A 23,682-nucleotide genomic window follows, 5' to 3' on the forward strand; every position below is an offset into this window, starting at 1 on the left:
GCATTTACAATGTAGAGTGGCAAGTGCTAGGGAGGAACACTTTCTTGAGGGTCAGGTGGGGCTTCCAGAAGGTTTCCCCTAAACTGGAGGCTGAACCCTGGGCACTGGGGAGTGAGCCCTGCCATTCCAAGCTGTCTCCACTGGATTTTCTCAGTTGTTGGGTCTAGTTGCTTTCTGTGTGGTAAAGAACCTATTTGATCAATACATTTTTTCACTCATCAAGGTAAACTCTAAAATCTGCTTCCCATGGGCCGAATGGGAATCCAACAATAAGAAAGAGAGTGTGAGTTTAACCTTGAGAAACTTAATAGAATTTTATAATTGAGAACTGGATCTTGACATTTCTGAGGAAAATGACTGTGACGAACACCTACCAATAGGGCAAATCAGAGAATGGATCTGAATGAATGGAAACATTGAATGGAGGTGTGGAATTCATAAACCTCAGCTAAAATTGGAGTCCCAACAGGCCTGTAGGGGTAGCTCTCAAACCCCTGCCACGCATCTTCAATCACTCTGAATAGGAAGAGATGTACACCTACATCTCCAGCAGGAAGATGTTGATCACTTCACTACCCAGCCGGAAGAAGAAAAGTTCTCTCGCGGGACGACAGCCCAGGCAATCAGAGACTAGCAGTCCAACCAATGAGAAGCCTCCATAGTTTGGATTCTCAGCTTCCTCCAATGGACTCTTTGGTTACTTCAGGCCCTCCCAACTCCCCCTTTTTTCCCTATAAAAACAAGTTCCCCTTCCTTGTGTAGGCACTTGCCTATGCTCCGCCATATTGCACGTATCCCGGATTGCAGTTCTTCTGGCTATTCTTGAATAAACTCGCGTTTGCTGGTTAAATAATTGGCTATTACATATTTGAGGGTGACAGAGGCATTTTAAGTAGCAGCATGATAACACGAAGCAGGTGGAGACCTGGCTCTACCTGAGAGTGTACCGTTAAAGTGGCAGCTGGGGGTTGTTTACGCTGGACCTGGGCTCCCCTGCAGAATGGAGAGCCAAGGCAAGTTTAAATGTGTATGTGGTTTTTGTTGAGGGTGAAAGGGTATTCCAATGAAATACCACAATTGAGTTGGCAAACGAAGATTAAGATAAGTGTGTGCCTAGGAACAGAGAACATGACTTCTGTGAGGTAAAGAGAGCGTACAAGGCTGCCCTGGATGGAAGGAAAGTTTGCCGATATCAAATAGTTTAATCAGCGCAGAATCAAAAAGGGTTAAATCCACTGAAATTGTATACAATTCACCACGAAGGGGAGACTTGAATAATAGTTGGCTATTTAATTTATATAGATGAACTTAATACTTTGCCTAAAACCTCTGCTTTTGGCTTGGAATTAGCTGAATGATCTTGTCCTGAAAGCACTGCTCCAAGCTCTGTCAGTACCTAGGAGCCCTAGTAATTCAGGTGGTGAAATAGCTTTAGGCTAAATTGGTTCAGCCAGTTCTATCCACGCCTCTGTAATTCACCAACAGCACCCTAAGCACAAGCCCCTCAGATCTTGTGTTCTCTCTCATAATCTTATCTCTATAGCACACCACTCCCCTCCCTGCACCTGCCAGCCCCCTTCAACTGTTAACCTTCACAGTTTATAGAAAAAGGCTGTTCTAACATTCACAAGCATTAGTCATTATGTGAGGATAAGGGTGCTTGGCTGAGCGGAGATGCTGGTGGACACCAGCTAGGCTCGCCCACAAGCTAAGGGTCTGGCATGAACATTTGTGATTCAAATTCATTCATTTACAAGTTACAGTGTGCCTGTGCCTAATGACACCAACCTTTGTGGCACTTGTGACTAGATGCAAGTAAAATATTAAATATGCAGCAGTTCTGAGTCTATTGTAATTTGTGTGTAAGTGCTTTGAAAACTTGAATGCCATAGTTCTTAACCATTTTCTTGGTCACAGACCACTTTGAGTATCTGGTGAAAATTTGGACCCTTTCCCAAAAGAAATACACACCAATATGCTTATAAGATTTTGCATGTAAAGTCAAGAAGTTCATGCATCTTCTGATGTATTATAGAGCCCCTTATCTAAAGGGATTTATAAGTATAAAATGTTATCAATTTTTTTTTACATTCAAATGAACAGCACAATATAGAATTGTACATTTGAATTGTACATTTGACACGATCTCAGTTATAGACTATATATAGGAAAGAATACATGTATATAGAAAAGACTGGAAAGATATGCCCTAAAATGTAAATAGTTGGGTGATGAGATTGTGATTGATTTTAATTTTCTTCTCTAATTTTGTTATATTTTCGCAATTTAAAAATGACATTTTCACTAGTTTATTTTCACAGAAGTATCTGTTTCTTGTGACTGATTATAGAAATCCTGAACAGAGCCTTCAAAAGCAAATCTAAAAAGATGCTCCAGAGGACACTCCTTTTGATGGCTGCATCCTTCACAATATTTACCAGTCTCTGGGATCATGTGATCTATACCACGGGAACCTTCCTCCGGGCCTTCTGCGGGGGCTGACTCAGCTAAACCAATCAGTGTCTTTCCCCAAGAATTTTCTGAGTTCTAGCAAGGAGCCAGTTTCTCTGTGGTGATAGAAGCTCTGAGTGAGGTCTGGGAGCTTTGGAGCCGGGAGGGGGACACATTCCGGCTGGCCTGTAAATGAGAGAGAGGCAGAGAGACACCAGATAGTTCTTGGTTCCAGTTGCCCCGGAGCCCAGCTGCCCCCCAGCCCTTCTTGCATTTTGTTTTTTTCAATTCTTCCTTTGATTTTATACTTTTTACTCTTAACAGCAGATTTCCTTTTTGTCTGAACTCGTTAAAGTTGGGTTTCTGGCCCTGAAACCAACAAGTCCACACAATTAACAGAAGTAGATTTATGAGTACTCAAGAATAAAATTTGACCCAAGCTGTGAAAGAAATGAAATCAGCGATATTTCTGGGCACAGAAAGTGGTTGGCTTGGGGTGTCTGGCTCTGTGCAGGAAAGAGGAGGTTCAAAGAGCAGGGGACAAACCGGGTTGATTGGCTCAGATCTTTAGATCATTCTGTTCCTTTAGGAGGTAGAACTTGTCTTCTTGGCTCTGTGTAGAAACAGACAATAATGGGATTGTTCAAACCTTGGTTATAACCATAAAAATTGCAAGTCTCTTCTCTCATTTATGAATGCGATGCTTGGGATAACAAATTTACAAGTGAATGAAAGATAAATGTATTTCATCACTCAATGAGCTAGAAATTAATCCCTGCATGAATCTGGCAACCAGAAGATATCTGAGCTCTGTTAAAGAGAAAAATCTCAGCAAGTTGGTAGAGATACTAAGAATAATCATTTTACATGGGGGTTTGTACTCTCCATAGCCAATTCCATTTCAACAAATCTTTAACTGTGGTGAAAGCAGTTAAAAATTACTGAGACATGGCTTAATTATTCTAAGAATGCTTGACATAGTGAAATTTTACAACTTTTAAAAATTAAAATATAACTCATCCGAGCAAAGCGCTCCAACTTCAAATCCAGTACTATCCATATCCCTAGTGAAAGTGTGGAAAACTATATTTTCTATTGGCAAATGTGTGTTTCTATTGAGTTTAGAAATGGGCCGCCCAGGATAATATGGTTAGCAGGCCACGATGGAGCCAATTCCACCTTTGGAGGCTGGTTAGGCTGGCAGTCAGTGGGAAAGAGTTTACATCCAGACTGACTATAAGATAATGAGACTAATTTAACATTTTTTGATTCAATATACTATAACCTAAATACTCAAAATCAAATAAAAGCCATGTTCACCTTTCTTGGAGGTTGAGAGATACTGTTATCACAATATTTTAGACCAAGACTTTGAGTCATTTGCCTGATGTCTTTAGATGATTCTAGATTTTGGTTATGATGCTATGAAATCAACACTTTCAGCTGAGCTTTCAAACTAGTTGGCATCTCAGTGTTTACTTTATTGTGGGTTTTGGTATGAATTACTAAATTACTTTTCAGAAAGGTACTGATTTTATTGCTATCAGCAGAGTGAGACTGTTTCACCATACTCTGCTCATTCCAGACATTAGCCCACTTTTATGTCTTATGTTTTGTTTGTCACTAAAGTGTCAAAAGTGGCGTCACATTGATTCAGTTCACATTTCCTCGGTTATTTATGAGGATGACAATGTTTTCATGTTTTTAACTTTTTGTAGAGCTGAGTTCTGAGAACCAGCATGTCTTTTGCACATGTTTTACTCTTTTTATTGATTTATGTAAGTTCTTTATGTAGCAGTTTCAATCTTTTATCTGTCATTTCTGCTGCAAGTATTTCCCCCCATTTGTTATTTACTTTTTAATTGTGATTCTTTTTTTTTTTAACCTCAGAGATTCTAATACTTTTTTCTTTGTGAGTTTTCCTACTACGCTTCTGTTTAAAGTCCTTACCCCCAAATCAGTCCTCTAAGATTTGTGTTCACTTGCACAAAACAACATAAAGCCTGTCAATTCACTGGAGCATAGAAGCATATATGGGGTAATAAAGTAAAATCATTTTCTTTTTTTTTTTTTTTTTTTTGTGGTATGCGGGCCTCCCTCTGTTGTGGCCCCTCCCGTTGCGGGGCACAGGCTCCGGACGCGCAGGCCCAGCGGCCATGGCTCACGGGCCCAGCCGCTCCGCGGCATGTGGGATCCTCCCAGACCGGGGCACGAACCCGGTTCCCCTGCATCGGCAGGCGGACGCGCAACCACTGCACCACCTGGGAAGCCCCATTTTTTCTTTTTTTCAATTGTCATGTAGTTGACTTGCAATGTGGTGTTAGTTTCCGCTGTGCAGCAAAGTGGTTCAGTTATACATATATACATATTCTTTTTCAGATTCTTTTCCATTATAGGTTATTACCTATATGATAATATTGAATATAGTGCCCTGTGGTGTACAGTAGGTCTTTGTTTATCTATTTTACATTCAGTAGTGTGTATCTCTTAATCCCAAATTCCCAGTTTATCCCTCCCCCACCTTTCCCCTTTGGTAACCATAAGTTGGTTTTCTATGTCTGTGAGTCTATCTCTGTTTTGTAAATAAGTTCATTGGTATCATTTTTTTTAGATTCCACATATAAGTGATATTGAACAGTATCTTGTGCTATTTTAAAAAAACAAAGAAAAGAGAAGACAAGAAAAGAGGGCATAATAGAAGGGCAAATATCCATAGTCCCTGAGATCTGAGAGTGTTTGCTGCATCTGAGTCTCCGGGTAGAGGCCAGCGACTGGCCTCTGCCCTCGTGGTGCTCCTGGGTTTCAGGCTAGCATTCTGGCCAGAGTCAGGAAGATAGCTAGATGCCTGGATTTGCGTACGACAGCCCCAGTGCAAGTTACAACTAGAACACGTATCTCACCTGACCATCACAGGGATTAAGTGCCTGGAAATCCAGGGATGAAATGAAGGGGAGTCTTTTGGGGAAGGAGGTAAGTGCGGGGAGGCTGGGAAACCTGATTCCTGACATCTTTTCTTTCTGCCCCTGCCTCCCGCTTCCTCATTCTTACAACCTGCCCCCAAGACTTGGACACTAATATACAAGGAATGGGAAAAGGGGACATTTTTAGATTTCCACTCAACTAAGTTTATGTCTTAATCCAATCGCATTGCAGTTTTTCTCTTTATTTCCATGAAACTAAAATTTACACAAATAGGTAGTATGTAGTAAAGATCAAACCAGGTAAAATATAGGTCTTATTTCAATAGAATCTCCCCGTGAAAGGCTTGTGTCTGGATTAAGAGCTTCAAAAAATGCCCCAAAAGAGGAGCAGCTGTTTCTATTATGTTAAATCAAACTCTTAGGATAAGAGTTCAAATGTTGCACTCCTATGGACTCCCAGGGGAACCCTGAAGTTATGACGTAGTAAGCATATCTAATGAATGAAGAAAAAAAGAATATTATTTCCTGTATGTTGGCTGTGGAGGCATAATTTAGACAAAAAAGCAACAGACAAGGAATTAGAAGCTTCTAGAATCAGTCAGCTACTCTGTGACCTCATGTAAATCAGTTTGCTTCTTTGAGTTTCAGTTTCCTATATATACTCCTATCATATAGTTGTCTACACATAGGGCTGATAATAACATATATGAAAGTGTTTTTAAACATGATTTGGAGCTATGCAAATGTGCAGCACAGTATGTGCGACTGAAATAAATGTTTACCTCTGACACCTAAACCATCCAGTCAAATAAGCTACCCTTTGCATTTTTAATTTATGAATTCTAAAATATTAATTTCAAACTATTTTAATTTTAGCATGTATGTATTTGAATGCCAAGTAATATATATAAAACCCTCTTTGGGGGATGAATATCAAGACTGGATATTGATCATGGTTTAGCTGATCAATACTAAATACCATTTATAATTATGGAAACGTTTTACCTTTTAATCATTTCAGTGACAGGGACACTCTAGATGCACAGCTTAATTATTTTCAGCATGAGAATGGTAATAAATGTCTGATTCCTATTTCTCTTGGGATATATGGTTGGCCAGTTTGTTTGAGGCTGGTGCTCATGAGGCTGAAATCAAAGATCTGCTTTTATGTCAATTAGTTTTGCCATGTTCTCCAAATTGGTCTGTAGCAGTCTAAGATGGACAGGTTTCTAACCCATCATCTTTGCTAGAAAAATTAACAGGTCCCCTTATTGATGGTGAATCAGTGCTCTGCTATCTGTATATGCTTATATGGAAGTCAAATAATGATTAGCGTAAAAGAAAAGGAATTGCAGGACCTGTGAAGAAAAGACTTGTGTTAAGAAAAAAAACGTCAAAACAAAAGAATTGTGTGTATTTTGGGTAGTGTAAATTAGAAGTGGGCTTCCCAACCTTTTTTTCCACGTCATGGCACACCTAGAAATGGTTAGATTTGTATAGCACTCTGGTGCTGACTAGAGGGAATTTGGGACCCAGTCCTAGGTGCTTGTGGCCACACAGAGGGCTGGGGGGATCCATGTAATGTCCACTGGGAACCCTGCCACTGGGGACAATGAAATAGAGGAAGGGGTGAGCAAGCACATTGATCTCAACACAGCCACACATCTCCAGCTGGACTCCTCTACCCACTAAGTCAGCTCTTTCAACCCATCATCTCATTTCTGTGACTTACATCTCTACCCAAGCTGGAAATATTTGAGTTAATGCTGTATTTTCCCTTAGCTCCTTGTGGTGTATTCAACTCAGCAAATATTTACTGAGCACTTCTGTGCAAGGCACTGTTTTCCACCGATTGAAATTAGTCATGGAACCAACTTAAAGTTCTGGCTTCTGTCCTTCTCCAGTCTCATGGCCAACACCGATGAGCCCATCCCCCATGCACACATGGGATGACCAAACCAGAGTTTGGCCTTGCATTTCTTCCCCCATTATATAGTCAGAGGCAGAATTCCATTCAGAAGTTCCCCATTTCCTGCACGCCACCCATTGGTCAAATCCACCAGAGAGGCAGCAGGCAGTGAGGCCAGGTGACACAATTCACAGGGATCAGGATCTCAGGAGATGGAGTCTGTGAAGAAGGGTCGTGAATGGAAGGGGAGGAGGACAAAGGGAGAATAATCAGCTCACCTGTTAATTAATTTAGAAACAGAAAAATGGTTTCCTCATGTTACTTTCCTTTTCTGAAATGCCCAAGGGAGCTTCTCGTTGCCCTTAGAGTGAAATACAAATTTCTTCCAAAGCCCTTGGCAGTCAGCCTCAGTCGTATCTTGCCTTTTTGGACATGCATCCTGGCCCTGCTACTTACTGTGCTACCAGGAGCTCATTATTTAACTTCATGGGACCTTTACTTCCTATTACACACACAGGGTACAAGGCCATTCTTGCAGATCTGCTATAAAGGTAGAGTGATCTTTGTGCTTTAGATCTGCCCTGCTCTTTTCTGCAAATTCCACTGTCCCTGGGGGTGTAGCATAAATCCCACGTGAAACCTTTTTATTCAGGTCTTCACTGATCGTTCACCTCCTCCACATTGAGCCCCTCTGTGTGACAGTGAGTTTTTGTGTATTAAAAGAATTTGAATTGAGAATCATCTGAATTTTCTAGTTTCGGCTGCCTTGATGACAGGGCAATATGGCATTCTTGACTCCTTCTGACATCCACGTTTGTTTCATGGTACTACTTTCTACTTACATTTTTAGCTGCAATGGCGGGATTGCTTGAGGGTTATGACGATCATCGAGTCATCACATGAGTCACCTCTTGTGACTCATCAAATCAGAGTTTCAATCACGTTGTAATTATACAACACACTCAGGAAAGATTGTCTGATAAAGACTGATTTTAAAAATACTATAGTGATTTTAGAACAAGAGCAACAAAACTAAAGTAGGTTTACACAGCCTGGGAGAAATAATAACCTATTGCTCAATTGACAGTGTGTATGTTGTGTTTTAAATACCTTAACCATGACTTGCCTCTCGCCCATACCACCCTAAAGCATTGAAGGAAAATAAGCAGGTATGGGAGAAAAATTAGGTTTGGAAAGACCTCGGAATTTCTTGAGTAAATTGTTATGGATACGGCTCCCCCTAGTGTGCTGAACAACACAGGTGCCCCAGTGTGCAAAAGCTGAGCTCCAGTTCAAGAGCTGAGAGTTCTTAGCTCCAAACACCAACCTTATCTGAACAGCTTGAGATCTCTCTTTTGCCACTGTTTCCTTCCGACTGTATAACCAACTACAGACCAGGGAAGGTAGGGTGCAGATGTCTGTTACCCAATTTGATTTGAGCACCATCGTCATGGAAGGACTGAATTGATTCGAGGTACCCAAATCATATTAAAAAGCATAAAAAGTTTTATTTTAAAAAGACTTTCTCATGAGGGAGGGAATTGAAATTAGGGCGAAGAAGCAAAATTAGAATATGATTCCTCGTTAATTATTTTACTAAACATGTTATTTGCCTTCATCGTCTATTTGTCAAACTGTTAATCATTGGTAAATATATTTTCCTCAAGCAGGATACATGGACCATTGGAAGACCAAAAAAATGAACCATAGCAGAGGGAAAGAAACTCTTCCAATGAGGAGGAAATGACTTACATTAAAACAATGCTTCTCAAAGCATAATCTCCAGAACACTAGTTCCACAGGCTATTAATGGGTCTTAGTTTTGAGAAATGTAGGGTTTGACCAAATAAACTGATTTTTTTAACTGCAATATTCCTCCAGGCCCTTAGCATGCTCTTAAAATACCACTGTACCGTATGACACTAGTCTTTGAACTTCGGCATTTCCCAGATTAACACAAGGTTTTTTTCCACACCTATCTCACACACCTGGTTCGTGAATTATCCTTTGGGAACATTCACTGGATTAGAATTTCATTAACTTTCAATCAGAGATGGAGAACAAATAGGGGAGTGTGCAGGAGGAAAGAAAGCAGTACATTTGATACAAGCAGCAAATAGGGTGGCTGTAAGGAAGTTTGTGGTTAGTGTCATAACTCTCCTTTGCATGTGAAACATTAGTAACCAACGTATTAAAGTCTCCAACCATGGCCGTCCTATAGTGGAAGGAAGGCCCTCAGAAGGATCGGCCATGCTGAACACATCAGCAGCCCACAAAATCATTACCAGATTTCTCCCACATCACAGCACTGATGCCACTTCTGAGAATGAGAAAGAAGAATCCAAAAAGCACAGCGCCCCGTCTTCTCAGGTTTTCCACTTTTTTTTTTTTTGGCGGTACGCGGGCCTCTCACTGCCGTGGCCTCTCCCGTTGCGGAGCACAGGCTCCGGACGCGCAGGCCCAGCGGCCACGGCTCACGGGCCCGGCCGCTCCGCGGCATGTGGGATCCTCCCGGACCGGGGCACGAACCCGCGTCCCCTGCATCGGCAGGCGGCCTCTCAACCACTGCGCCACCAGGGGATCTCAGGTTTTCAACTTTTATTGAAACTTTTCCTTGTACACAACCTGTGCTAATTCGCAAGGATGGTCTAAGCTCCTTCTTATTAATAGGATCACAGACACAGGGTACTTTAAAGGACTTAGAGGAAGCCTGTATTTAGTAGAAGCTGTGAGTTAAAGAGGAATCCTGTAACTCACAGCTAGATAAACTCCCAAAGGGAGTGTTGAGAAAAATGGAAATCCACAGAGTGGTTTGTCTTGGAGAATAACACTGACTCACATCCAGTAGAATGAGCCTCTTCCTATCAGCTCCGTCCGCATTTCGGAAGTGCTGCTTTTTGACTCATTGGTACACTGGGTAACAGCACTGGAAGACGTGAGGGATTGGGGGCATCAATGGATCTGGACTTAGGTGTAATTCTATTCTCTTTTGCTGGGGACGCAGCCCCAGAAGGACTGTGGTTCTTAGTCTCTTAGCGTATGGGGGTAGAGGGTGGGACAAGGTTCATCCCAGAAGCAGCTCTTCATTGTCAAGGGACGTCCTATGTTCTTCCTAACGCTTTCCAGCTGGGTTGACTTCAGGCGTGGGCAGCTCAAGTGATTTACTCAAATGCCCAGTGAAATAGACGGTCTGAGACTTGGACTTGGGGACTCTGCTGCTTGCCCCAGCCAGTCAACGCTCTGCTTCCTGCTTTTCGCCTCTTCTCTGAGCTGCACCAAGCAGTCGGTGTGCTGTGTCTGGCGCAGCCTGTCCTCCCGGCTGTCCCTGCTCAGGACTGGGATGAGACGTGTTACAGGTCAAGTCTGAATGTTCTGGCAGTGCAGCGTGAGGCAGATTGCTCCATGCCTGCTCAAAGCATACAGTGTCTGGCAAAAGCCAGATTGAAGATAGCTACACCCACACGCCAAGATTCCAAAAGGAAAAACTTAGCTCACATTTTTCCTTTGTGTGGTGATTTTTCTTCCCTTCCTTTTTTTTTTTCTTTCTTTCTTTTTTTTTTTTTTTAAAAAAGGGAATCCCCATGTTTACAAGTTGAAATCCAAAATGCACAAGTGGTCAGTTCACAATTCTGTGACCCATGAACATCAGTGGGCCTGGCTGTTCCCTGGGAATCAGCAGTGCCCGAGCTGTGAGCCAAGCCTGCCCTAGGCAGAAAGGAATTCTCGAGTGGAACAGTCGGTGAGCAAGGAGGCCTGTGAGTGATCAGGGCCTGGTTATCCTCTAGTTCTGGTTTTCCAAGGGCATGTCTACACTCACCTTCAACTAGTTTTATGAGCTGCATTTGACTTTATTTTTTAAGGTGGGTCCATCTAAAACACCTTACAGGAAGTAGGACGTGACTTTTCATTTTGCCTCTAAGAAAAATGAAACTCTATAATTTGAGATCGGCAAACGTGGTCCAAGTCTGTTTATCCAAAAACAAGAACCTCTGAGTAGAGAGAAATATCTAGAATATCTGACACCAAGTTTCTGAGGACGTAAATGCTTGAAAACCAATAGGGCCTCCCTCTGCGGAAGAGGGTCCTACACCCCCAGCTCCTAGGAGGGCTGCAGAAGGCAGATCGCTATGCTCCCTTCAGGTGGCAGGTGGTACCGGGAGTGGCTAAATGTGCCTTATCATTTCCATTCCGGATTCTAGGCCAGTAGATGGACTCTGGCTCCATCACTATTTTATGGTTTTAATTTGGTAGATACTCAAAAGTTAATTAAACTCTGAATGGAAAAAGCCCGTGATGTATTTGCATCTCCCATCTGGACCTTGGTTTCCTCATCTGTAAAATGAGGGAAAGGACCAGATGACTGCTGAGCCCCATTGCAGCCCTAGCGGTCTGTGATTTTAGGTTTGCTCCTCTCCTAGTTGGAGTTTACTTCATCTGCTCTAACTTTTCTGCTGTCACCTGGGTGTTACAGGCTGATTCGTGTCCCCATGAAATTCATATATTGATGCCCTAACCCACAGTACCTCAGAATGTGATTATATTTGGAGGTAGGGTTTTTACAGAGGTGATCAGATTAAAATGAGGTCTTCAGAGTGGGCCTTAATCCAGGATGACTGGGATCCTTATAAAAAGAGGACATTTGGATACAGACATGAACACACATGGAGTGAAGACCACGTGAAGACACAGGGAGAAGACGGCCATGTGCAAGCCAAGGAGAGAGGCCACAGAAGAAACCAACCCTGCTGACACCTTGAGCTCAGACTTCCAGCCTCCAGAATTGCGAGAAAATAAATTTCTGTTGTTTAAGCCACTCTTGTCTGTGGAACTCTGTTATGACAGCTCTAGCAAACGAATACACTGGGTTACACCACAGTGAGTTTTCTGAGCTGTGAAAGAAGTTCCATGTGTTTTTCTTAACAGACTCAATACTGGTAGCCTAAAAAAGACTTTTCTTTGGCAGCGTATTCAAAATACTTTAAAAAATCGATTTCTTTGTCATCAGGTGGAAGTAAATTATTTTAGAAAAATAAGTCCTCTTTATTTTTATTCGAAGGGAGTTTCACAATTTTGACCCACAGAATTGTCTTCCTGAATGGCTGTGGATCATCATTTTGCCTTTTAAGAAACACTGCCATTACCTATAAAATTCATTCGAGGCCAAATAGCTCATTGGATAAGCCCGCAGGTAACAGCACATTTATAACGAACTTCAGAACACACAAGCAGCTCCAGAGGGGGCAGAGTCCTGGCTTTGTTTAGTACTTTTGCCTTTAAAGTTCACTCAGAGTCAAACATCTTGTGACTGGGTTACAGACAAACTAACGGATAAAGAAAGGTAACCACTTATCACTTTGCTGTTTAATAAGACTCTCAGATTCTTACTTGAAGTTAAGCATGTTATTTTTACCAAAATGGATGTTTCTTTCATCTAGTACCAAGATTCTGGTTCTTTTCTTTTACAAAATAGTCACATGGAGTTGGACTGGAGTGTCCAGTATTTAGAAAGCATGGGGATCCCCCCTCTCTCTCTGTGAGTTCCATTTGATGCAGCAGTGAAACTTCTCAGGAAGAGCATTTCTGGATTAGAGCCTGCTCACTTGGGAGGTTAGAATCACCCACCTTTGGAGGCTCTACGTATCTGAGAAGGAGATCAGAGTACTCGCCGAGCAACGTGGGAAGGCACAGCCTTGTTTTCCCACGTGACTGCAGGCGGGCAGCATAGATACCCCGCTATCGTGGCTGGGATTCCGATGAAGCACCCTGACACCCAACCAACCAGTGCACACAGCAACGAAGCCAGCAGGTGTTTAGTGTCATCTAATTATAAGAATAAGAGTTTCTAGATTGTTAAAAATACATCTTTCCCAAAATCACGTCTTAAGGAAGCTTGGCCTACTAAGAAGGCTGAGGGGGCAGTGAGGATCTGCAGGCACCTTTATTTCCAGCTATCGACAGAATGGAAAAAATTTCAACTCTTTATATTCATTTATTTACACGGGTAATGAATAAGTTAAGGAACGCTTCATCTCAAACACAGATTGCTTTTATTTTAGCTAAGCTAATGTTTCAGTTCCAAATATATTTTTGAATTTCCATCAATGTCAAACACCATTTTTTCTTCTTAAAAAAAAAAAACAAAACGATTTACAAGCACTTTTACGGCACTCAAGGAAAGTAGGCTGAAGGTTCATAATAATAATTTTCCTTTTAAAAAAAACATCCATCAGACCAAAATAAAATCATTTTAATTAACTCCTTCCTGAGTAACTAAAACCTTGGAATGTGCTGAAAGCTTATAATAAATAAGGCAGTCAAAGATCAACCAGCTTAAAATGTATTTTTTAAATTAAACTATGTAAAATGTACAATATATTTCATGAAGTACAAACTGTGTTGGGCTCAGGGCCAAAGAAATGTTGTCGTGTGTGCCAGATAAACTGATGAAATGCCTTGACTTTTAGGGCCTAGAGGCTGTTTGTTGGGGCAAAATTACATTAAGGCCCTGTAAGTTTATCAGCCAGCCTCGTTCGCTGTGATGTTATAATGATCACTGCTGACAAATGACTTTGAACACACGGGTAGAAGTGCCCATGTGAACTTGCATGAAGAGGATGCATTTTTTAAATGACGAATTGTCCTGATGTGCTGACAACAGCAGAGAACACTTAGCAGACCTTATTTTCAGATAATGAGATTGCACAGTGTGTAAACTAACGATCATTCTTTATATGTGATTTCAAAGGAATGGACTCACAAGGTACCAGGCAGCAGCTCTTGCTCTTCTGTTGAGTATGATAGCTCTTCTCCGGGTTGATTTTTAAAGTAAGCCTAACGGTAGGGCCCTGGTCTCTCTAAACAGGACAAAGGATATTTCCTCTTCTAAGAACATTTCCCTTCATCACTTCTCTGCCCCAGTTCTCTGAGGCAGAAAGGAGGCCCACAAGTGGCCAAATGCTGGACTCTGTGCCTCTGTGGTCCCAGCCTTCACTGGACTCCTGCGGGGTGGAGCCTTCTCAATACATCTCATAATAAAGTAGCTTTAGTGCACACTTGACAGGTTCCAAATGACTTGCTTTATATCTTGGCTACCGTCCAATTTTAGTGAACGAAGAAAAAATTCTAGAGAGACTTGGTTTCTGAAAAGCAGAAAATGTGTAGCTTGTGTAAAGTCAGAGTCTTATTTACTATTAAGTATTCCCAACTCACACTTTGCTAGCGCTCTTGAAGGGCTGGCTCCAGGGGAAAAAACATGAAGGAGACAAAATTTGTCCCAAGTACCTTGCCTGTCACCAGCACCTGCACCCCTGCTTCTCAGCTGGCTGTATATTATCCACCCAAGAGTACACGTATTTTCGGGGTGGGGGGTGGTCAAAGATGAAAACATCTCAAATCCAAAGAAATAGATTTCTAATGACTGAACCAAGGCATCACAGAGATGGGCAGGTGACGGGAATGGGACGGGGAGGAGATATTTTGGAGGAATGGAACTGCCCGACTTCTACTCAGATCACTTTGGGGGCAGACAGCTACTCATAAATCTACTCAAGCAGTCTCTTACCCAGAAGCTCCTGCTTCTCTTCCCGATGTCCTAGTAAGGGTCCTCAGCAGGGAGGTGCTTCCATAATAAGTGGAACTGTATTTTGACCGCTGCCTGCACAGAACTCAGTATCCCTTTCTGAGCACCCCAAAACACCGAAAACAAGTACCTCTTAAGGGACTAGAAGGTAAAAGATACCAGCTACTTTGGGACACGGCTGGCCAGGGGTGTGCCTGATAGATCACGCATTGTCTGTGGTCAGGCTTAGAACTTATGCCACAGGAGTCAAATGTCAGAGCTAAATTGGTTCCTGGGTTTCCAGTTAAAGCAATGCTGGTAAGAGACATGTTTCGTATAGGGTGCAAAAGACACAGCCATGCCATTTTCCTAGGCCACATGTCCTCCAGAGTTGATCTGTCTTGCCTATGCTTCTTTACACAGCCAACAAACTCTCTTCCTGGCTATGCTACTTTGAAATCTGTCAGAATGGTGCTCGGAAATGAAATGTCTCAATGGAGTTTGCCATGCGCTTTGACCTTGAGAGGTACTCAATCAAGGCTCTGGACTGGTGAAGGGTGTGGCATAAGCCTACTTGCTCTTTCAGAGATAGTAAGCGTGCTGCTCTTGGTGAAAGTGTCCCCTGAGATGGACCAGAGGCAGAATTCTACCCATGTGGGCAGAAACCACTTACCCAGAGACATCCTTCCTTCTGATGTCCTTATCTGTCTGACCTTCTCCTCTTAGATCCTTCTAGAGTAGATTCCCTGGTCTCTGAACTGGTTTTGTGTTTCTACTGAAATATACAAGTCTGGATGTTTCCTACCACTGAGGTAATATTTTTATAGGTCATCTTACAAATGATAAGTTATTGGGCTATAGGCTCTATTTCTCCGCTTTCTCTCGTTTATGCTAGGGGAAGAAAAGCTATTTTACGACGAGATGCCTTGTGATGGAGCCATGTAGTGTACCTCAGAAGGACCCAAGGAGCCAGAAAAACACAGAATAAAATCAAACAAATAAAACCCGCAAAACCGGGCATCTCCCAATGACCCCAACCTGTGGGAACGTTTTGTTCTTTTTAATGCTGCCGAGCATTAATTTCGTCCCTTAAGGATTTTTCTTCCCCAAACAAAAAACTTTCTGGAAAGGGAGATTAAGCCATTGGAGGCAACACAGAGCTGGCATCACCTCTTATAAATATCTTCGAGCCACTTCTCATCGTCCTGTTCCTCGTCATCAATCGGCTCCTCTGTTTCCAGTGGGGTCGGAATGAAGAACTGGGGTCTCAGCACGGGGTGGCTGACCCGGGACTTCAGTCCAAACTTGCGCTTCAGCAGGTGGAACTGCTCCTTGACGTAGTGGTAGAACTCGTACTCGTATCTCATTCGCTGGTAGAGAATCTGCACAGCCTCAGGAGAGGGGACGGTCTTTTTCACGGTCACAGTCATGTTTCCAAGTTTCCTATGCTCTGCAAAAGAAGCAGGGTTGCACGTGAGCCGCTGTCTGCAACGCTGCAGCTTAAAGGGGAGGATGGTGAGGTCCTGTGTTCCCTCCATAATACTGGCAGCTCCTAAGGAAAGAAACTAAACATTCAAGGAATAGAAGGGGTAAATGGCTTCCCAACAACATTGGGAAAGATTTCACCGTATTCCATGTGTTAATATCAACACCAGTTGACTAAACTTAAACTAGCTAACATCCCTTTCGTGGGATGTGAATGATGAGATTTGACCACAGTTCAATGGTAACTATAAGTTATACATTCTTTTGAGCAGCAAAATCTACCTGGTTTTCATTTTTATTTCCTGTTACTTTCAGAAGGAAGCACAGAAAAAAGCCGTCTCACCATTTTCTAATCATCTTGGTTTTTTATTTTAAAATATCGACACCGATTATTTAAAGTTTAATTTGATACAAACGCCATTGCATTTCACTATTTCAGCAAGGTGTCTGCTGAGAAAAGTAAAGGAAGGACTGTTGGATTCCCTAAATACAATTTTAACTGTTGTCAATTTTGAATGGTTATTTTTTTATTTTTTTTTTTTTTGCGGTACGCGGGCCTCTCACTGCTGTGGCCTCTCCCGTTGCGGAGCATGGGCTCCGGACGCGCAGGCCCAGCAGCCATGGCCCACGGGCCCAGCCGCTCCACGGCATGTGGGATCTTCCCGGACCAGGGCACGAACCCGTGTCCCCTGCATCAGCAGGCGGACTCCCAACCACTGTGCCACCAGGGAAGCCGAAAGGTTATTTTTTATTGTGGTAAAATATATAACTAAAATTTGTTTAATTTTATATTAACACTTAATAACATAAAATGCTATTTATATGTTATATATATATTTATATGACAAAATTTTAAACATTTTGAAGTGTACGTTTTGGTGGAATTAATTACATTCATAATGCTGTGCAACTAGCACCGCTATTTTCAAAATTCTTTCATCACTCCAAACAGGACCTCTGTACCCATTAAACAATAGCTCCCTTATACCTCTCCTCTTCCCACCCTTCCCCAGGTAATCTCTAATCTACTTTCCGTCTATGAATCTGTCTATTCTAGGTATCTCATATAAGTGGCATCACACAATACTTGCCCTTTTGTGTCTGGCTTTTTTCCACTTACATAATGTTTTCAAGGTTCATCTATTTTGTAACATGTATCAGTACTTCATTAGCTTTTATGGCTGAATAATATTCCATTATATGAAAGTACCATAATTTGTTTATCCATATATCCATTGATGGACATTTGGGTGTCTCTACCTTTTGGCTATTGTGAAGAGTGCTGCTATGAACATTTCTGTAAAAGTCTTCATTTGAGTCCCTGTTTTCAATTTTTTCTGGGATTCTACCTAGAAGCGGAGTTGCTGGTTCATATGGTTAATTCTATGTTTAACTTTTTGAGGAACCACCAAACTATTTTCTTCAGTGGCTGAACCACTATATATTCCTAGCAGCAATGTCTGAAGGTCCCAATTTCTCCAAATCCTCTTCTACAATTGTTATTTTTCATTTTCAAAAAATTGTAGCTATCCCAGTAAGTGTGAACTGGTATCTCATTGTGGTCTTGACTTTCATTTCACTGATGGTTAATGGTGCAGAGCATCTTTTTCATGTGTTTGTTGGTCATTTGTATATCCTTTTTTGATAAATGTCTATTCAAGTCCTTTGCCTGTTTTGAATTGGATTGTTTAATTTTTTGTTGTTGAGTTGGTATTTTTTAAAATATATTCTGGATATTCTACATATATATCAGGAATATGATTTGCAAATATTTTCTCCCATTCTGTAGGTTGTCTTTTTATCTGTTGATAGTTTTCTTTGATGCACAAAAATCTTTCATTTTAGTGAAGACCAACTTATCTATTTTTTTTTTGTTACCTGTACAAAGTGGGTTTGTGATAGAACATTTTGTAATATCTGTCTTCACTAAAGATATTAACTATAGCTACTCTGAGGCGACACATGTTAATAGGCTTGAAGTATAGATCTCTTTGGGTTTTAAAAGACAGAGCTTAAAAAGCTGGTATTAAAGATAGACAAGGCACACAGAGGCCCCGGAAAAAAATTCGCTCATTTCCAGACTCCTCTGGTGCCTTCCTCTTGAAGCACTCTAAATGTGTGGAGTCTTGCTATCTCATGCCAGAAAAATATTAGGATTCCTATGATTTTAAAATAAATTCTTTAGTTAAATTATTTGACCCAACCTATTCCAAAAAGAATGTAAAGAATTTTACAAAAATATATATGATGCAATTAGCTAAACAGTTAAGCAACGTGGGCAAAGGGAGAATGAAGGTAGGAAAGAAAAAAGGAGAAAGGTCAGTGTTGGGGGTAACGGCCGCCCCTCCCCATATGGGAGGGTCTCCATAGCATCATGCTCCTGCCTCTCGCCCCAGCCCCTCATTCGGGGACGTAAGCCAGGTTCCAGGGCCAGATGGTTTCTCTGACTGTGCCTTTGGGATAAAGGATTGAGATGCTCTCTCCTCTGGGGAGAGTGTGCCTGTCTGCAGAGACTCCACATCCTCCTGCAGAGAAGGGCGAGGGCTTTCAGCCACAATCTGTGACTCGATGGGCAAGTCTGTGGAAGTCAGGATGGAATGTCACTGGTCCACTTCTCCTCACACCTCAGCTGAGTTCTCCCACCCAGCTTTACTTGGTAATAAAGCTGACATTTGGATCTCCATCTCTCTGTTTCCAGTATTGATTTCTCACATAGTTTAGAACCCAGGCAGGAGGAAATGGGTGTTATTTAGTCATCCATCTCTCAGACCCCAATATCGAGGAACACAAAATATATGTTGTGAAGTCCTAACTGCTTATGTAGGAGGTGGGTCAAGAGTTTGGCCCTAAACTTTCTAGCAGCTAACAAACAGTGTATATTACTCTTCATGTAAAACAATCCATTCACATCTATTCCTAGTTGTAATGCCATAAAGAAATATATTCTATGAATTTTCATAAGAAAAAACTGTAATGGAATTAGCAATATTTTGATAACATCCTTAGAGTAAGTTCAGCTATGGGTTTCATGGGGGCCAGAGGAAAGTGGCACGTGTCAGGTTCTCAACTCTGGCTTGATCGGGGAACACATTACAGAAAATCTAGAGCAGCGGTTTCTAATTCTCCTGAAAACCTGACTAAAGCTCATGTTCAGGAAGACAGGGAGGGTACATGTAAACCCATATATGAAGATCTTAGGCATTTATGGATCTGTAGAAAGCCCTGATTTTGAGAAACCAAAAAACTGCATTTCCTTCAACAATCTTTCATATACTTTGTTTGTTCTAATATTAGCCCCAGTGTAATTGATAAATATTGGAATTAGTTATTTTATGTGCTGGCCTGATATACAGTCATAAGCATTGCAACGGCAAAGAGGGGGGACTTAGATTTACACTTTATGAAAAGGGAGGGGCTTAACACTGCCTGGAACTTAAATAGAAGGCCACCCTACCCTGTTTTGGAGGAAGACCCAAGAGAGTAAGCATAGGGGAGCCTGGTCTTTGTAAAGAAGTAAGTTGGGGTCTGCTCTATTGCAGGGCCTCAAAGTTCTTTAAGGTTGAAACACTGTTCTCCTAAAAATAATGTACAGCAAGTATAGTCACTAACTACAAAGCCATCCCAAGAGAGTACCCAGTGAATTTTTAACCTAGAGCAAGATAACTTCTTAGGCTAGTCTTCAAAATAAATTAGATAAAAAATGTATCTATTTAAGATCTATTTAAGGGGAGAGGGATTAATTTGGATATTGGGATTGACATATACACACTACTATATATAAAATAGATAACTAATAAGACCTGCTGTATAGCACAGGGAACTCTACTCAATACTCTGTAATGGCCTATATGGGAAAAGAATCTTAAAAAAAAAAAAGAGAGAGTGGATAGCAGTGCTGTGTGTGGCGCTTACAGACAAGCTGAGTTGTCTGCATAGCCATTTCACACGAGGAACTCTGATCTGAAGTGCTGAGCGCAAGGCCTTTGCACGCGGCACCCTATGAGACAAGAGTTTCAAAAAGCGCACGTGAAAAACCATCACCTGGGATCCACTGTGCTGATTCTGATCAAATAAGTTAAAGCTCCTAGAACAGACGCAGTAGCCATGTGGTGAAAAATGGAAAGACCCCAAATGGAAGGAGCCTGGATCACAGTATCACAGCTAGGAGGAACGTCGTCCATTCTGCAACATCAATGCTGGACTGTGAGTATCCCCATATTCTGTTGACATCTCTCATCTGCTTTCATCTCTTCTTGAGGATTTATGCCTGTGTATGAGTGCATTCCGAGCTTCAGCATTCCAGCATTAATTACAATATGAATGCACTCCTTCACATTGTGCAATACAGACTCTGGATGCATCATTAAAAGATAAAATCTTTAATACTAAAAACTAAAGAGAGGAGGACCTTCAAAATGGCAGAGGAGTAAGACGTGGAGATCACCTTCCTCCCCACAAATACATCAAAAATACATCTACAAGTGGAAGAACTCCTACAGAACACCTACTGAACGCTGGTAGAAGACCTCAGACTTCCCCAAAGGCAAGAAACTCTCCACGTACCTGGGTAGGGCAAAAGAAAAACAGAGACGAAAGAATAGGGACGGGACCTGCACCTCGGGGAGGGAGCTGTGAAGGAGGAAAGGTTTCCACACACTAGGAAGCCCCTTCCCAGGCGGAGACTGCGGGGGGCGGGGGGTGGTGAAGCTTCGGAGCCACGGAGGAGAGCGCAGCAACAGGTGCGGAGGGCACAGCGGAGAGATTCCCGCACAGAGGATCGGTGCCGACCGGCACTCACCAGCCCGAGAGGCTTGTCTGCTCACCCGCCGGGGCGGGCGGGGGCTGGGAGCTGAGGCTCGGGCTTCGGTCGGATGCGGGGAGAGGTCTGGAGTTGGCGGCGTGAACACAGCCTGAAGGGGCTAGTGCGCCCCGGCTAGCCGGGAGGGAGTCCGGGAAAAAGTCTGGACCTGCCGAAGAGGCAAGAGACTTTTTCTTCCCTCTTTGTTTCCTGGTGCGCGAGGAGAGGGGATTCAGAGCACCACCTAAACGAGCTCCAGAGACGGGCACGAGCCACGGCTATCAGCGCGGACCCCAGAGACGGGCATGAGACGCTAGGGCTGCTGCTGCCGCCACCACGAAGCCTGTGTGCGAGCACAGGTCACTATCCACACAGCCCCTCCCAGGAGCCTGTGCAGCCCGCCACCGCCAGGGTCCCGGGATCCAGGGACAGCTTCCCCGGGAGAACGCGCGGCGCGCCTCGGGCTGGTGCAACGTCACGCCAGCCTCTGCCGCCGCAGGCTCGCCCCGCCCCCGTGCCCCTCCCTCCCCAGGTCTGAGTGAGCCAGAGCCCCTGAATCAGCTGCTCCTTTAACCCCGTCCTGTCTGAGCAAAGAACAGACACCCTCAGGCGACCTACACGCAGAGGCGGGGGCACATCCAAAACTGAACCCCAGGAGCTGGGCGAACAAAGAAGAGAAAGGGAAAGCTCTCCCAGTAGCCTCAGGAGCAGCGGATTAAATCTCCACAATCAACTTGATGTACCCTGCATCTATGGAATACCTGAATAGACAACGAATCATCCCAAAATTGAGACGGTGGACTTTGGGAGCAACTGTAGACTTGGGGTTTGCTGTATGCGACTGACTAGTTTCTGATTTTTATGTTTATCTTAGTTTAGTTTTTAGCACTTGTTATCATTGGATTTGTTGATTGGATTGGTTGCTCTCTTTTTTTAATACTTTAAAAATATTTTTATTTTAATAATATTTTTTTATTTTAAATTTTAATAACTTTATTTTTTTTATTTATTTTTCTTTCTTTCTTTTTTTTTCTCCCTTTTCTTCTGAGCCACGTGGCTGACAGGGTCTTGACGCTCCAGCTGGGTGTCAGGCCTGAGCCTCTGAGGTGGGAGAGCCGAGATCAGGACACTGGATCACCAGAGATTCCCCAGCCCAACGTAATTATCAATTGGCGAGAGCTCTCCCAGAGATCTCCATCTCAACACTAAGACCCAGCTCCACGCAATGAACAGTGAGCTCCAGTGCTGGACACCCAATGCCAAACAACTAGCAAGACAGGAACGCAACCTCACCCATTAGCAGAGAGGTTGCCTAAAATCATAATAAGTTCACAGACACCGCAAAACACACCACCAGATGTGGTCCTTCCAACCAGAAAGACAAGATCCAGCCTCATCTACCAGAACACAGGCACCAGTCCCCTCCACCGGGAAGCCTACACAACCCACTGAACCAACATTACCCACTGGGGGCAGATACCAAAAACAACGGGAACTACGAACATGCAGCCTGTGAAAAGGAGACCTCAAACACAGTAAGTTAAGCAAAATGAGAAGACAGAGAAATTCGCAGCAGATCAAGGAGCAAAGTAAAAACCCACCAGACCAAACAAATGAAGAGGAAATGGGCAGTCTACCTGAAAAAGAATTCACAGTAATGATAGTAAAGATGATCCAAAATTTTGGAAATAGAATGGAGAAAATACAAGAAACGTTTAACACGGACCTAAAAGAACTAAAGAGCAAACAAACAATGATGAACAACACAATAAATGAAATTAAATTCTCTTGAAGGAATCAATAGCAGAATAACTGAGGCAGAAGAACGGATAAGTGACCTGGAAGATAAAATAGTGGAAATAACTACCGCATAACAGAATAAAGAATAAAGTATGAAAAGAATTGAGGACAGTCTCAGAGAACTCTGGGACAACATTAAATTCACCAACATTCGAATTATAGGGGTCCCAGAAGAAGAAGAGAAAAAGAAAGGGACTGAGAAAATATTTGAAGAGATTATATTTGAAAAGTTCCCTAATATGGGAAAGGAAAGAGTCAATCAAGTCCAGAAAGTGTTGAGAGTCCCATACAGGATAAATTCAAGGAGAAACACTCCAAGACACATATTAAACTATCAAAAATTAAATAGAAAGAAAAAATATTAAAGGCAGCAAGAGAAAAACAGCAAATAACATAAAAGGGAATCCCCATAAGGTTAACAGCTGATCTTTCAGCAGAAACTCTGCAAGGCAGAAGAGAGTGGCAGGACATATTTAAAGTGATGAAAGGGAAAAACCAACAACCAAGATTACTCCACCCATCAAGGATCTCATTCAGATTCGACAGAGAAATTAAAACCTTTACAGACAAGCAAAAGCTAAGAGAATTCAGCTCCACCAAACCAGCTTTACAACAAATCCTAAAGGAACTTCTCTAGGCAAGAAACACAAGAGAAGGAAAAGGCCTACAATAACAAATCCAAAACAATTAAGAAAATGGTAATAGGAACATACATATCAATAATTACCTTAAATGTAAATGGATTAAATGCGCCAACCAA

At 42.4% G+C, this 23,682-nt stretch overlaps 1 protein-coding gene across 2 annotated transcripts in view; it reads right to left on the reverse strand.

Annotated features, from left to right (window-relative positions):
• Positions 1-2,935: 2,935 nt before the first annotated feature.
• UST (uronyl 2-sulfotransferase) overlaps positions 2,936-23,682 on the reverse strand; it is a 294,924-nt gene continuing 274,177 nt past the window's right edge. The window contains exon 8 of one of the 2 annotated variants that reach the window (XM_028494338.2): positions 2,936-3,064. In XM_028494338.2, the coding sequence (XP_028350139.1) occupies positions 3,024-3,064 (41 nt within the window). In that variant the 3' untranslated portion in view covers positions 2,936-3,023. Of the gene's footprint in view, positions 3,065-12,484; positions 16,290-23,682 lie in introns of those variants that run through there. The other variant, XM_024122441.3, reaches the window with a different exon arrangement.

Source organism: Physeter macrocephalus, chromosome 10, assembly GCF_002837175.3.
Source record: "Physeter macrocephalus isolate SW-GA chromosome 10, ASM283717v5, whole genome shotgun sequence".
In the NCBI taxonomy this organism is placed as follows: Eukaryota; Metazoa; Chordata; class Mammalia; order Artiodactyla; family Physeteridae; genus Physeter; species Physeter macrocephalus.